At 41.6% G+C, this 16683-nt stretch overlaps 1 protein-coding gene and 1 long non-coding RNA gene across 2 annotated transcripts in view; both read right to left on the bottom strand.

Annotated features, from left to right (window-relative positions):
• The window catches only part of RAB2A (RAB2A, member RAS oncogene family), a 72774-nt gene that overhangs the window by 42586 nt on the left and 13505 nt on the right, over positions 1–16683 (bottom strand). Inside the window, exon 2 of the mRNA XM_036338321.1 lies at positions 927–998. Coding sequence (XP_036194214.1) covers positions 927–998 — 72 coding nt within the window. The remainder of the gene's footprint in view (positions 1–926; positions 999–16683) is intronic.
• Positions 13596–15833, bottom strand: LOC118670873. Its single transcript, XR_004972488.1, has 3 exons — positions 15812–15833; positions 15524–15573; positions 13596–13835 (listed from the first exon to the last, which is right to left on the bottom strand). It is a non-coding gene; the product is annotated as an uncharacterized LOC118670873 (long non-coding RNA).

Below are 16683 nucleotides of genomic sequence, written 5' to 3'. Positions count from 1 at the left end.
TCCACTCTAGCCAGCCTGGCTCAGTGCACAGAGCATCGGCCCATGGACTGAAGAGTTCCGGGTTCGATTCCAGTCAAGAGCACATGCCTGGGTTGCAGACTCAATCCCCAGTAGGGGGGTGCAGGAGGCAGCCAATCAATGATTCTCTCTCATCATTGATGTTTCTCTCTCTCTCTCTCCCTCTCCCTTTCTCTCTGAAATCAATAAAAATATATTAAAAAAAAAAGATTTCTTTAATCCAATGCACCATGTTAAATTTGACAAAAAACAACTGCAAACTAGAAACAGGCCCTTTACTGTTATCAAGGGTGGCCAGGCAAGGCAGGCAGATGCTGCTTCTCTGGGACTGACATCTGGGGTAGAGGGATGAAGATACTGAAACTGACCGGCTAAGACCACCTCTGCTGCAGGACCACTGTACAGTTGCTGTTTCCAGGGCTCTAAGGTGCTTCTGACCCCTATGCTATATTGTTTCTCATTTGTTTAATCATTAAATACAATAAAAAATATTATTAATGTCTTGGGTGGGTGGGAAGAGACTAACCAAAAAACTTGTATACATATATGCATAACCCATGTACACAGAGAATAGTGTGGGGAAGGCCTGGGGTGGGGGGCAGGAGAAGGCCAGAAGGGGTCAATGGGGGAAAAAGAGGGATATATGTAATACTTTCAACAATCAAGGTTAAAAAACAAGTATTAATGTCCTGCTGCATTTCAATCACTTTTAAAAAATTAGCATTATTATTTATTATATTTTTTAAAAGTGATGGAGATTGAACTCTGCACAGCAACAAACCGAGTTTCACTGATTTTTTTTGACTCATAACTATTTAATTAGACCCTAGTTGTTCCCAATTGAAAGCATCTTCCATTTCCACTACCCAAAACTTTCGAATGCTTCTCATCTTTTTTATAAAACTTACCAATAGTAAGGTCATGCACTGGTTGAAACCTCTTGTCTGTAAACTGCAGCAATAAACATGATTTACCAACACCTGAAAGTTAAAAAAACAACAACATTAAGACACCAAACTCACAGAAATTAAGAAATTTTACAAAAGCACATGGAAAACAGGCAGGCAGGGTTTCTGGTGCTCTGTGAACAATCTACCATGATTTCTCAGTGCTCTCATTTCCTAAGAGAGTAGAGGGCTATAGAGCGTTGGCCTGCAGACCAATGGGTCCCGGGTTTGATTTCAATAAAGGGCAAGTACCTCAGTTGCAGGTTCTTCCCTGGCCTGGACCCTGGTCGGGCCTTGTGCAGGAGGCAGCCAATCGATTTGTTTCTCTCACATCGATATTTCTCTTGTCTTTCCCTCTCTCTTCCCACTCTCTCTAAAAAGCAACAGAAAAATATCCTCAGGTAAGGAGAAAGAAAAGAAAGAAAGAAAAGAAAGAAAAGAAAGAAAAGAAAGAAAGAAAGAAATTAGAGGACTGAGAATTTAGATGGAAGATGTTAACCAATCCAAAACATCCTTTTATACTTTCTTATTCATTCAACATTTCAATATGAAAGATGAAAGTGGGAATAACTCCCAGAAGATAACTGAGGTCCTCCCAGTAGCCTCTACCACAGTACTCATGCTATTAAGTGTTCATGTTTCCTTTTTTGCGTAATAGTAAAAATATCTAAAAACAATTTCCTCTTTTTGTAGTTTATCTTCTTTTCTATCCTAAATATGCAAATTGTTCAACCGTGAGTTTGACTGCTTGCTATGATGTGCACTGACCACCAGGGGGAAGCATAGAACATGGTGGGCATCAGCGACATGGTGCAGGCAGCAGGTGGAGGCAGCTGAGAGAGCAGGATCGCGGCAGGATGGTGGAGCAGGTGAGCGGGTGGCGCCAGGCCACAGTGGGGTGCCAGGTGGGGTTAGGGGGCGGCGAGGCTGGGGGCACAAGCTAGGGCCCAATCCCCACAGGCCACCCCAAGGGACCCCACCCATGCACAAATTCGTGCACCGGGCCTCTAGTAAATAAATAAGCTAGCAGTGTTTGGATCAACTTTTCTGGAAAAAGCTCTTGTATCTTCTAATTCATTTCAGGATGAACTCTAATCTGAATTGCATTCCTTCACTCTACCTCCAAATTTCACTGCATTAAGGTTATAAATAACTCCTACATTCCTAAATTGAAGGCCTATTTTCTATATTCATCCTGCTTGCTTTCTAATCAGAATTATATATTGAACATCAATACCACCATCTTCCTATTCATTTCCAGGCACTTATCCTCACACTAGACCAAGTCTGCTTACTTGATAGCATCCTGCACTTCTACAAAACACTAAAGGCAGTCATCATCCATTCATTTCCATTCATTCATTTACTCAAAAAGTCTTTGTTGAATGCTAACTATGCACTGCACCAGGGACTTGAAAATATAATTGTGTGGAAAACTGTTATGCTTCCATCCTTATAGTCTAATACAGGTAGAGAAATTAAACAGGATGAATGCCCAAATAATTTGTATGAATTGTAATTTGAAATAATAATAATAATCACCATTTGAAAGAAGAGAATAAAGTGTTATTAGGGCGAGTAACAGAAGAGACTTAATTTAGACTGAAGGGATAGAGGTCTTTCTGAGGAAGTGACACTTAAACTAAGTTGTTCAATGTCTTCTAGATTATAAACTCATGAGAGAAGGACAATGAACATCTTGTCACTTGCTGTCTTATGAGAGATAAGGCACTTAGTTATGCTGAATGATTGGCTCTCCCACAACAGAATGTGACCACCAACAGAACACAAGCTCCATTAAGATAGAGGCCACATTCAAGAATGTATCTCCAGCACATATGGATACAAAGCAAGTGTTATAAAGTCTCTTTCTTTCCTTCCTATCTTACTACAAAAATTGTCTTAGCTGTCTATTAAAAAAGGAGAGAAAAACATTTGAGATCTTGCTTCCTGGACATTGTCATCAGTTTGGCCTAAATAAACTCTTATACAAAATTTTAAAAAAGAGTAAATTTGCACATGTAGCTAATTCTGAATTTTTCCCACTACCTCAGGAAGATAGCTGCCTAAGAGAGATTACCAATTTGATTTGTACTAAATGTGCTGAGAATTGAGCCAGAAAATGATGATAGATATTCCTTTCTAACTCTACCATTTAGATCTGATGGTTCTATCACTTAGAGTTTTTAACATTTTTAATGAGTTCTCTTTTTACTATTTGCTGAGCACCTATAGACACAGCAGTGAGTGGAGAAGCCTTAACTTGAGTAGTTCATTACTTAGCCTGCATTCTTTAGGAAACTTCTTTGTTTTTACCTAATGCCCCTTTTCTGCCATGATCCCAACCAGGATACCACATTACATTTGAATGTCATGTGTCCTTAGGTTCCTCTTGGCTATGATAGTTTCTCACTTTCTTTGTTTCTGATGACCTTAACAGTTTTAAGGAGTATTGGTCAGGTATATTGTAGAATGTCCCTTAATTGGGTTTTGTCTGATTTTTTTCTCCCATGATTAAACTGTAATTATGGGTGTTTGGGAGGAAGATCACAGCATACAATTTTTATCACATCAAAATAAGGGTACATATTATCAACTGACTGATTACTACTGATGTTAACCTTGATCACCTGGCTGAGGTAGCTTGCCAAGTTTCTCTACCACAAAATAACTTTTTTTCCTTCCCTTTCTATATATAACATATATACTCTTTGAAGGTAGTCACTGTGTACCCCAATCCTTTGGGTAGAGGACCTTACCTAAGTTTTAACCTCTCCTTTTCCCTTGAACTGTTTGTTTCTTTTTGTGATGTCATCTTTCAGCCTCATCCACAACACCCAATCTTCTGCCCTTCCAGTGTTTTATTTTTGTTTAAAATATGTTTTTATTGATTTTAGAGAGAGGAAAAGAGAGGGAGAAAGAGAAACATCAGCTACCTCCTGCATGCCACCTACTGGGGATTGAGCCCATAACCCAGGCATGTGCCCTGGCCGGGAATCTAACTGTGACCTCCTGGTTTATAGGTAGATGTTCAACCACTGAGCCACACCAGCTGGAGCCACTTTTTAAATCCCTCATAGTAATACCTAGTCCTGTGCTTTACATTTGGTCAACTTTTACTATTGTAGCTTTCTGCATTTCAAGTACAACACCAATTTAAGAGATAATAAATATACTGGATTAAATTTGAATCCTATGTATGATACTGGTAGGAAAAGTTGTTTCGGGTCTCTAGGCCTTGTCTGTTTATTTATGTAACTAGAGGCCCAGTGCACAAAATTCATGCACTGGGGGTGGGGGTGTCCCCTCAGCCTGGCCCGCACCCTCTCACAATCCAGGACCCCTTGCTCCTTATCGCCCGCCTTTTTGCTGCTCCTTAGCGCTGCCGCGGTGGCGGGAGAGGCTCCCGCCACCACCCGCTGCGCTCACCAGCTGTGAGCCCGGCTTCTGGCTGACCAGGCTCCCCCTGTGGGCGTGCACTGACCACCAGGGGGCAGCTCCGGTGCGCATCATAGCAACCGGTCATTCTGCCTTAATGGTCGCTTAGGCTTTTATTATATAGACTAGAGGCTCGGTGCACAAAAATTTGTGCACTCGGGGGGGAAGGGGGGGGTCCCTCAGCCTGGCCTGTGCCCTCTCGGAGTCTGGGACCCCTCGGGAGATAATGCCCTGCTGGCTTAGGACTGCTTCCGGGTGGCAGAGGGCAGGCCCAATCCCTAGGTGCAGCCCCTGGTCGGGCTCAGAGCAGGGCGGATTGGGGAGTTGGGGCGCCGCCCCCTGTCATTCACAGAGCAGGGCGGATTGGGAGGTTGCAATGCCACCCTCAGTCATGCACAGGGTAGGGCCAATTGGGGGGTTGGGGCACCGCCCTCTGTCACACTCAAGGCAGGGTCGATGGGGAGGTTACGGCGCCACCCCCTGTCACGCACAGAGCAGGGCCCATCAGGGGGTTGGGGAGCTCCCCCCGTCACGCACAGAGCAGGGTCAATCAGGGGGTTGAGGAGCTCCCCCCTGTCACTCACAGAGTAGGGCCGATAGGGAAGTTGGGGCACCGCCCCCTGTCACCCACAGAGCAGGGCTGATCAGGGGGTTGGGGCGCCGCCACTGTCACACTCAGGGCAGGGCCGATGGGGAGGTTATGGCTCTACCCTGTCACACACAGAGCAGGGCTCGTGGTGGTGGTGGGGGGGGTTTGGGGTGCCGCACCTGTCACACAGAGCAGGGCCGATCAGGGGGTTGGAGTGCCGCACCCTGTCACACACAGAGCCGCAGGGCGATCAGGGGGTTGGGGAGCTCCCCCGTATCAGGCACAGAGCAGGGCTGATCAGGAGGTTGGGGTGCCTTCCCCTGTCACGAACAGAGCAGGGCGGATAGGGAGGTTGTGGCCCTGCCCCCTGTCACACACAGAGCCACAGGGCGATCAGGGGGTTTGGGCGCTGCCCCCTGTCACGCTGATCCCGGTGCCGGGAGGCCTCTCGGCTCCGCTGATCCCGGTGCTGGGAGGCATATTACCCTTTTACTATATAGGATAGAGGCCTGGTGCATGGGTGGGACTGGCTGGTTTAGCCTGAAGGGTGTCCTGGACCAGGGTGGGGGTCCCCACTGGGGTGCCTGGCCAGCCTGGGTGAGGGGATGATGGCTGTTTGCAGCTGGTCACACCCCCTTCAGGTTGGGGGTCCCCACTGGGGTGCCTGGCCAGCCTGGATGAGGGGATGATGGCTGTTTGCAGCTGGTCACACCCCCTTCAGGGTGGGGGTCCCCACTGGGGTGCCTGGCCAGTCTGGGTGAGGGGTTGAGGGCTGTTTTCAGGCTCACGAGTGACTGAAGCTCCCAAATGCTCCTTTTTTTCTTTCTTTTTTTATTCTGGGCCAGCTTTAGCTCTGGCTCCACCTCTGCTGCTGAAAGCAGGTATCTGGTTTGTTTGGGTTCTATAACCGAAACAATGTATAACTCCAGCTCTGAGATCCCGGCTCGCTGAAAGCAGGTTTCTGGGGTTTTGTTTAGCTTCTATATTTATTACAATGTTTCAAACTGCAGGCTCAGAGGCCGGCATGGCAGGCGGGGAACGTTGGTTTCCTCCAGTCACTGAAGCAAGCAAGCCTCATGTTAGTTTCAAGCTGCCTGGCTGCTGGCAGACATCTTGGCTGGCAGTTAATTTGCATATCGCCCTGATTAGCCAATGGGAAGGGTAGCAGTCGTACGCTAATTACCATGTTTCTCTTTTATTAGATAGGATGGTTATTATACTACCACCTACCTTATTCATAACAGTATTGTAAGGAATATAAGAGCTAGCATGTGGAGAATAAAAGAGATACTATATCTGCTTCTCTTTTGTTCCCCAATGCCTAAAGGCAGGCTAACACTTTATCCCATGCCAAGGCCAGAATATTCTATATATACTTTATTAAGCACGTATCATATTATACTTTGTCAGTTCATACATCTATCTTCCTTCTTTAAAAGCAGTAATATTCACCTTTTTGCACAGCAGTCTCCCTTATCTGGGAGTATACTAAGACCCTCAGTGAATGCCTGAAACTGCAAATAGTACTAAACCCCATTTATACTATGATTTTTCCTATATGTACATACCTATGATAAAGTTTAATTTATAAATTAGGCACAGTAAGAAATTAACAATAAATAATAAATAGAAACATTGTAACAACATACTGGAATAAAGGTTATCTGAACGTGATCACTCATTTCAGATGATCCCTTGCTGAAATCTTCCTAAAGGCACAATGCTTTCTGGTGCAACACACTGCTGTCAATAGGAACGCATTTTCTGTTCATATCTTCCGTCCACAAACTTAATGCCTTTTCTACATTAATTAAGCACTTATGAACTGTACCTATAACTTAACACAGTTTGAGGCAGAGCAAAACTAGCATGACTTTCACATTTCACAATTTCACAGATAGATTTGTTCTTACCATAGATCTTAGCAACCTCAGAATATGATTTCTTTTGTTTCCGTATTAAGTCCAGAATGCTCACATTTCACTTAAAGAAAACACTTTATGGCTTCTTTGTGGCATATCTGAATTGTCAGCATCACTACTCGCGCTTTGGGGCCATTAGTAAGTAAAATAAGGTGACCTGAACACAAGCACTGCAATACCACCACAGCTGATCTGATAATCCAGATGGCTACTGAGGGACAAATTGGCGGCAAGCGTCTACAATGTGGAGACACTGGACAAAGGGATGATTCATATCTGGGCAGGATACAGTGGGACAGCATGAGATATCATCACACTACTCAGATCTGCATACAATTTAAAATTTATGAATTGTTTACTGAATTCTCTCCAGAATTTTCCATGTAGTATTTTTGGCCTCTCAGTGAAATTCGCTGCCATCCAGTGGGCCTCAACCATGCCCCTCCAAGGAGGTCTGGATGCCAGATTTGTTCCTTCCTTCCATGCTCTCCCTCAGTCTTACGGGTAGTAGCTATGCCCTCTATCTGCTGTTGGTGTATTCTTTAGTGTTCTCTTTACTTCTTAATCAATTTTCCATTACTCTAATTCCACATTATAGTTAATGATTCTTTACATTAGACTTTCCCTGTTCAAACTCCTAGCTGGACACTGACTGATACAACTAGTATGATGAATACATCCTTTATTAAGGTAAGTCAAATTTATTTTGGTGAAGTTGAAGGTTTCTGAATATAAGCTGAGCTTAGATTTTCTTAGCAAAGACCTCATTTGCCTTTTTTTAGTGCAATTTTTTCACAAATACAAAGCTAGATGCAATTTAAATTTTTAAAATTTAGAAAATAAAATAGAGCACATGCCAATTTTCATAGGGAATAAATGACAGACTATTAAAGCTAATAGCAAGACAGGTAGCAGAATGTGGTAAAAATAGCATCATTTTCCTTTCTTTCCCAACTCCTGAGATCTTCTCCTATTAGTTTATTGTAATGGTGGAGAATGGCTAGAATGTTTGAGAAGAATCAGAGTAGAGAAAAGCCAAGTATAACTACCTACCTTTCAGAATCTTAGAATGTCACAGTTTGTTGAAATCAGAAGTCCTTTGCGCAGTGATTTTAAAAATGTTTTTATGATTTTTCAAGAGAGAAGGGAGAGGGATAGTGAGATAGAAACCTCGATGAGAAAGAAACATCATCTATCACAGGGGTCCTCAAACTACGGCCCGCGGGCCACATGCAAATACAAATATTGTATTTGTTCCCGTTTTGTTTTTTTACTTCAAAATAAGATTATGTGCAGTGTGCATAGGAATTTGTTCATAGTTCTTTTTAAAACTATAGTCTGGCCCTCCAACGGTCTGAGGGACAGTGAACTGGCCCCATTTAAAAAGTTTGAGGACCCCTGATCTATCAGCTGTCTCCTACACGACCCTCCCTGGGGATTGAGCCCACAAACCTGGCATGTGTCCTGACTGGAAATCAAACCAGTGACCTCTTTGTTCCTGAGTTGACGCTCAACCTAAACCATACCGGCCTGGCTGTGCAGTGATTTTTAAACAGTAGACTATAACCAGTTAGGTCACAACTAGCATTAAAAAATGACTAGGACAAAATCCTATATATCCTATATAATAAAGAGCTAATATGCAAATAGTCATTACGCCCTCATGCCGTAACGTTGTAATGGCTCAGACACTCAACACTGGGGACAGAAGAATGGGGACCAGCCAGGCACAAATCAGCTTGTGAGAGAGGAATGGGGACCAGCCAGACTCAAATGAGCTTGCGAGAGAGGAATGGGGACCAGCCAGGCTGCAGCCCGGGAGAGGGCCAAGCCACATGCCCCATGGTCCCAGGCACCAGTGGCTGCGTCTGCACTTGCAGCCAGGGAGAGGGACAAGCTGCCCGCCCCGCAGTCCCAGGCGCCAATGGCTGCACCTGTGCCTGCGGCCTGGGCGCCAGTGGCTGGGGCTGCGGCCCAGGAGAGGACAAGCCACCGCCCCGTGGTCCTGGGCGCCTGCGGCTGCAGCCCAGGCAAAGCTGGTCCGGGTCCTGTGTGCCTGTGGCTGGCTAGAGGGAGGGAAACGTGGGTCCTTGTTGCCTACAACCGGCGGGAGGAGGTAATCCTGGGTCCCGGGTGCGGAGCAAGGCAGAGGTGGTTAGGGGCGCAGGGGAGCAGTTAGGGGCGATCAGGCAGGCAGACAGGTGAGCAGTTAGGAGCCAGCGGTCCCAGATTGCGAGATGTTGTCGGACATCCCTCGAGGGGTCCTGGATTGGAGACGGTGAGGGGTGAGGGGACTCCCCCCCCCCCCATGCACGAATTTCGTGCACCAGGCCTCTGGTAATAAATATTAGACTGTATATACTAGTAGTATACAAGATTAGGATAGTACTGTTTGGAAACTTTTGTTTTAGAACATATATGAACATTGGGTTGCAACATAATATGTATCTATCATTGGGGCTTATAAAAAACAAACTTGGGGCCTGGTCGGTTTTGCTAAGTGGTTAGAGGTTTGCCCGCAGACCGAAGGGTCATGGGTTCCATTCTGGTCAAGGGTATATACCTCTGTTGCAGGCTCAATCCTCGCCTGGTCTAGGTGCATGCAGGAGGCAAACAATCGATGTAGCTCTCTCACTTAGATGTTTTTCTCTCTCCCTTCCTTTCACTCTCTCACTGGAAAAAAAAAAAAATCAATGGAAAAAAATATCTTTGGGTGAGGATTAACAAAAACAAACAAACTTGGAAATTACTTTCTAGTATCTAATCCAGCCACACATCTAATGAAAGAACTCATCTACAATAATTTTGCTAGTATTCATGGCAAAATAAATTAGCTAAAGAATCTAGAATACTTCTATTATCTTTTAACTAACATTTATAAGGACAGGAATCAAGGGAGAAATCTGACTGAATCATCTGTTGGCAATTTAACATAATAAATACAACTTGGGTAACATGAGTCATCCACCAGGTGACAATTCTATTACATAATCCTCTTTGTAAAACGATTTTTCCATTAGGTAAAATTAGGATGACCTTATATTATCCTGGTTTACTAGGGGCAGGCTCAGTTATTCCTCTTGTTCTGATAAAGTATGGATCAGCTTGGAAGATATAAATTATATGGTGTCCCTAAAACACCTACCCAGGAGTATCAGCATTATCTGGAAACTTGTTAGAATGCAATTAGCACCATCCCAGACTTACTAAATCACAAACTGTGGTTTACCAAGCTCTCCAAGTGATTCTGATGTACAAGTCAAGTTTGAGGACCACTACCCTAGACACATCCAACTAAAATGCTAGTAGTTTTTCTTCACAGTGAAAAAAGTAATAAATGATAAATAAAATGCTAGTAGTTTCACTGTCCAATCCTTTTCAGTTTAGTTTTCCAACTACAACCAATCTGAAGCTACTACATGCTAAGTGTAACAGATAAATAACTGAAAATGCTGGAGATATATTTCACCATAGTACAGATTAAGTTTAAAACATGATTTTCGTTTCGACTTACTATCTTTGGCAATTACCCAGTTTAAAATAGCTGGACTACATGCTATCTGCCAAATATTCAAAGAACCACTTCAATGTGGACATTTCTTTTTATTGTATCTATGAAGCCCTATAAACTAAGTTTATACTAATGTACTTGTGTTATTTATTAGTAAAATATCTGCATGGCCTTTGACAATAAGAAGGTGAAAATACGCTCCCTCTTCTACCACAATCTTATCTCACCATAACAGTAAGTCAATGAAATCAGTAACGTTGGAATAACAACCTTATTTTAAAGATGAACTCAGGCAAGTGTTATGTCTCAAGTTAATAAAATAAGAGGCAGAATTGAAAATCAAAATTGGGTGTTTTGATTCTAAATCATATATTCCATTACACCACCCAATCTCCTGAATTTGTTCTTCTTAGATACATATTACTATTTGCATCCAATAGCTCTCTTAACTAAAAAGAATGTTATCACATTTTCCAGGTATTAGTAGCAATATTAAGGAGGAGAAAATATTCAGAAGCTAAATGACCCGAACAAGGCAGAAATTTAATGAAGTTTTAAAAAATGAATACTATTTCTTTGATACTGACTTTATCCCAAACAATGATCCAGTTAATAACAGGTATAGTAAATGTACACTAATCTGAGTATTTCCAAGTTTTTTTCAAAAGCAAAGATGCCAATTAAGAAGTGCACATCTCAGAAATATATTTGAATGAAGTAGCTTGAAGAGAATATTTTTTCAGAATGCTATGTAAAGAAGGAGCTTGAATGTACATTATAATAATTGTGAAAAAAATTACTGTACATGATGTCTAAGTAGTATGTTATGATAGAAATGGGATCAAAGTTAAGGCTGTAAGCAAAAAGAACTATTTTATGCAGTTGCCAGATTAAACTAATAAGAGCCCAAGAAGTACCAGTACATGTTTAACTAAGTCAAACTGTTAAACTCCCAAACATACTAGTAGACGAAGCATCAGTCAATACAATGTTGAGAGTAGCCTGCTGAATTTAAGTACATGAAATATATAGCAAGCTCAAAATTAAATATTTATGTTTAATGGAAAGTGATTTGGCAGTATTTATCAAAATGTAAAATGTATATCCTATTTGACCCACAAATTTGTTACACAAATGCACAAGAATGCATACCACAGAACTGTGAATAATATTTATCAAAAATGTCCTGGACGTTTGTGGGTTTTGGCAACCTAGCATCACAGAACCCTTCTTTGAACTCCCTGGCAGTTAGGGCATAGACGTGTGACATAGGATGAGCCAATCAGATGCTAATGTCCATAATCTAGATTCTTGAAGAAGTGCTCCAGGATCAGAGACTCCATGGTAGCGACAGTGGAGGAGAGAGATACTGGCATGTGCCCAGCATCTTCTTCAGAAGGCTGTACTGACAGCAGAAATTTGGCTGTGCCTTGTGCCTTCCTTGGTTTTGCCATTTTCAAGCTTGATAATACTGCCTTCCTATCAATACTATGGACTTCTAATCATCCCAATAAAATCTTATGCTTAATTTAGCTATAGTAGATTTCTACTATTTGGAACCACAGACCAAGACTAACAGAATCAGGAACGGATTAAACTGTGGTTCAGCTATGCAGGTGCTTAAAAACAATGAGAGAGGTTTTATATGTGATGATATTTTAATACACCCAAGATTCATCCTTAAGTGAAAAAACAAATGCAGAGGACAAACAGTACTAATTGTATAATCCCTACTGGTGGGATTGGAACACACACGCACAAAGACAGATGTATAGAAAATTTCTGGAAGGATACACAACCCATTGTTTACCATATTTATGTAAAGTGGTAGAGAATTTAATCTTCATTTTTTATCATGAGCACTTACCACTTTCACGATTTTAGATTTTATTTATATATATAAAATGATCTATTTTAGGATCAAACACTATGAAAGCAATATTTTTAGGGCCTCATCCAACAATCTCCTTAGTACGTGGTATTTAAATAACTAGCAAAACTTATACTGTGACCAAAAATAGTTACACTAAATGTTGGTGTGATAAGAAAATTACAAGGAAGCCTGCAAGTAAAATAATGAGTTGTGAAATAAAAGGCTTTGGTTTCCTTTTTAAAACCCTAAAAACCACTAAAGGATCAGTAGAACTTTTTAACAAGACTTACTCATGAGTAAGGCTGAAAATTCACATATTCACACTCAAATCCATCATTTTTCTATTTCTCGGGTCAATTCTCCAAGAAGGAAAATGTTAAGCCAGAAAGGATTGGGGTGGCCGGGAGGTCAAGAAAGAAAGGTTAAATAGTGGAAGGGGCTCATTAATTAATGTCAGAAAAATGAGTTAAGGGTAGAAAATTATCCTGTTTAGAGATGGGAAATAAGGCTATTTCTTTGAAGTTATCCAGAGGGTAAAAATGGGATTCTCTATGCCACGTAATTCTCTTTAAGAACACATATGAAAGTCAGAGCACAGCACTCAGCATACAGTAGGTGCTCAATAAATGCTTACCGAAAATATAAATCTGTTCTGAGCCATTCACTCCAGTTACAATTAATCCTTTTCAGGCTTCCTTACTACTTGTACATAGCTCTGTTACATTACCTTGTAATTACTGCAGCAAACTGGCCTTCCCTTTATGTAGAAAAGTCTTATTCATTTTTCTAACTCCACCACAGGGACTGCCCAAACAGTACCTTAAACTTCTTTTTTAAAAAAATATATTTTATTGATTTTTTACAGAGAGGAAGGGAGAGGGAGAGTTAGAAACATCGATGGGAGAGAAACATTGATCAGCTGACTCTTGCACACACCCCCCCCCCCCCCCCCCACTGGGGATGTGCCCGCAGCCAAGGTACGTGCCCTTGGACGGAATCGAACTAGGGACCTTTCAGTCTGCAGGCCATCGCTCTATCCACTGAGCCAAACCAGTCAGGGCACCTTAAACTTTAAAAAAAAAAAAAAATCTGCCTTGGCCGGTATGGTTCAATTGGTTGGAGGGTCGTCCAAGCACTGAAGAGTCTTGGGTTTGATCTCCAGTCAGGGCACATACCCAGGTTTTGGGTTCCATCCCCAGTCGATCCCCAGTCCAGGTGCATACAGGAGGCCAACCAATTGATGTTTCTCACATTGATCTCTACCCTCCCCACTTCCTCTCTCTCTCTCAAAAAAAAAAAAAAAAAAAATCAATAAAAACTCAATCCAATCATCTACTCTTTGCAAACATTCCATCACCCAAGCCCCAACACAAATCAATCAAACCCTTGCTAGCACAGCTCCAGTAACAAACCAACTCACCATTTAACAAGCTCTTTCCATTTCATGGAGGGTCCAAATCTATCTCTTTTCTACTCATGGTCCTAGTTCTGTCAGTGAAAAGCCACAAAAGGCTGTTTAAGCCCTCTTTTATATCACCTAAGTATTTATAAGTCATTATTAATTATTATATTCTTTAAGTCTTCTTTAGGTTAAAATGTTTCCATTATTTCAATTGTTGCTAAAATGTCATGGTTGATAGAGCTTTCATATACCACCCTGACCAGTCTCCTGAGCATAGACTCCAATGTGTAACAAGAGCTTCCATAACTGCTTGGCTGGCATGGCTCAGTGGATCGAGCCTCGTCCTGGTCATATGCCCTGGTTGCGGCATCTAAACCCAGTAGGAGGCGTGCAGGGAGCAGCTGATCAATGTTCTATTTCTTTTTTTTTTTTTTAATATATTTTTATTGATTTCAGAGAGGAAGGGAGAGGGAGAGAGAGACAGAAACATCAATGAGTGAGAATCATTGATCAGCTGACTCCTGCACGCCCCCACTGGGGATCAAGTACGCAACCTGGGCATGTGGCCTTGACCAGAATCGAACCCGGGACCCTTCAGTCTGCAGACCAACGCTCTATCCCAGGGGTGGGCAAACTTTTTGACTCGAGGGCCACAATGGGTTCTTAAACTGGACTGGAGGGCCGGAACAAAAGCATGGATGGAGTGTTTGTGTGAACTAATATAAATTCAAAGTAAACATCATTACATAAAAGGGTACGGTCTTTTTTTTTTAGTTTTATTCATTTCAAACGGGCTGGATCCGGCCCGCGGGCCGTAGTTTGCCCACGGCTGCTCTATCCACTGAGCCAAACTGGCCAGGGCAATGTTCCTATTTCTATCTTCTCTCCCTCTCTGAAAAATAAATGAAAACGTCTTAAAAATTTTTTTTGAAGTGTTTCCATAACTGACTTATAGTTGAGTCCTGACAAGAATAGAACTATTACCTGCCTTGTCTGTATGTTTTACTTTTAACAACCCAGTAGCACAATTATTCCTTTGTTAGCTTTATCACTCATCTGACTCAAACTGAACCATGTCATGTCAAACTAAGTTTTTAGAAAATGTGCTGCTATTTAATCAGCTGACCTCTATCTTGTATTTGTATGGTTGTTTTTAAAAGTAAATATAGAGCTCAGTTGGTTGGAGCACTGTCCCATATACCTAAAGGTTGTGGGTTTGATTCCCCGTTGGGGCACATACAAAAGGCAACCAACTGATGTTCTCTCTCACATAAATGTGTCGGCCTGTCTGTCTCTCCCTTGCCCTCTCCCTAAAATCAATAAGCATATCCTTTGCAACTAAGAAGGCACCTGCATACATTGCTTACTTCAAACTCACAAAAATCCTGAGTTAAGATAAGCCAGGCATTTCTACTGCTTTTTTTCTAGATGAGAAAATGGAAGTTGAAGTGATTTGAACTTTACCAAAGTAACAAGTAAGCAGAGCACCCACCACACTAATCAAGATATTCTAATTACAAATAGCAGGCTGTTGGAAAATTTTCAAGTGTGCTAAGCTGCAATAACCAGAAAGAACCTAACTGATGAACAACCCTATAGGGAGCACTATACTAATACTATACACATTTTATAAACAGAAAACTTAGGGATTTAAATTAATTGATAATTTGCAAAAAAACAAGAGTTAGGAGAAGATATCTTTTTTCCATTAGTCTTTCTACATTGTCCTACATAGAACAGGTGACATTATATATATTTGGGAACCATGACCACTATATTGCTGTGTGCCTGCCTTACCCAAAAGCCATGGCAAATGGACATACCTGTAATACATGCCTTGATCCCTCCCCATGTGACTGAACCACGGTGATATCTGACAGAAATAAATTCAAATTTATCTATAATTAAATTGCCCTGGTAAAAGACAGCCTGTTATATTGAATTTTTTAAAAATACAGTAATGGGCTATATAAAAAGTGCAGGCCTTAAAAAAGGGGGGAAGATATAGGTGCTTAAAGAACAAGAATGGCCCTAACCGGTTTGGCTCAGTGGATAGAGCGTCAGCCTGCGACTCAAGGGCCCCAGGTTGGATTCCGGTCAAGGGCATGTACCTTGGTTGTGGGCCCATCCCTGGTGGGGGGTGTGCAGGAGGCAGCTGATCGATGTTTCTCTCTCATCGATGTTTTTCACTCTTTATCCCTCTCCCTTTCTCTCTGTAAAAAATCAATAAAATATATTTTTTAAAAAAGAACAAGAATGAAAGTTAACTGATAATTACTCTAGAAAATGATTCAGATTAGCTGGTAACACTGAAGATGTGTATACTTTCCACCCACAATTCCACTTCAAGATATACCTCCAGAACTCTAGCATATGTGTTCAAGTAGGCAGGCACATGAATAATCCCTGCAATACCGTCTTTTACAATACAACAAACAACCCACCCTAAAATTTCCTTAAGTAAAAAGAATGGGAAAATTATAGTATAGCCAGAAAATAGAGCATAATCAAAATTAAACCAATCCAACAACTAATATCAACAAAACTGAGCAAAACATATTAACACAGATAAATCCCTGAAAATAATGTTGAACAAAAAAGTTTCAGAGCAAGCACAATTCCATTAACATAAAGTTGAAATAAATTACATAAAATATTGTACATTGTTTACAAATACATTCATATGTAGTAATCATTTGGAAACTTTCATAGGAATAATAAATACCAAATTCAGGAGAGGGATACCTCCAGGGATGAAGAGGTGAAAGGTAAAAGGGTATATAAGGGGCTTCAAATGTATCTGTAATTTTTGTTTCCTAAAACAAAACAAAACAAACAAAATAAAAAAACAAAAAAAAAACCCCACACCTGATTCTAAGAAAAAAGGAGAGGCTGAAAACGTACATGCTAGGCACCCTGGCCGATTTGTCTCAGTTGGAGAGTACACTGAAAGGTCTCGGGTTCAATCCCCAGTCATAATGTA

This window comes from Myotis myotis, unplaced genomic scaffold, assembly GCF_014108235.1.
Source record: "Myotis myotis isolate mMyoMyo1 unplaced genomic scaffold, mMyoMyo1.p scaffold_m19_p_16, whole genome shotgun sequence".
Classification (NCBI taxonomy): domain Eukaryota; kingdom Metazoa; phylum Chordata; class Mammalia; order Chiroptera; family Vespertilionidae; genus Myotis; species Myotis myotis.
Note: the sequence above shows the minus strand (reverse complement) of the source record. Positions and strands in the feature narration are given on the sequence as shown.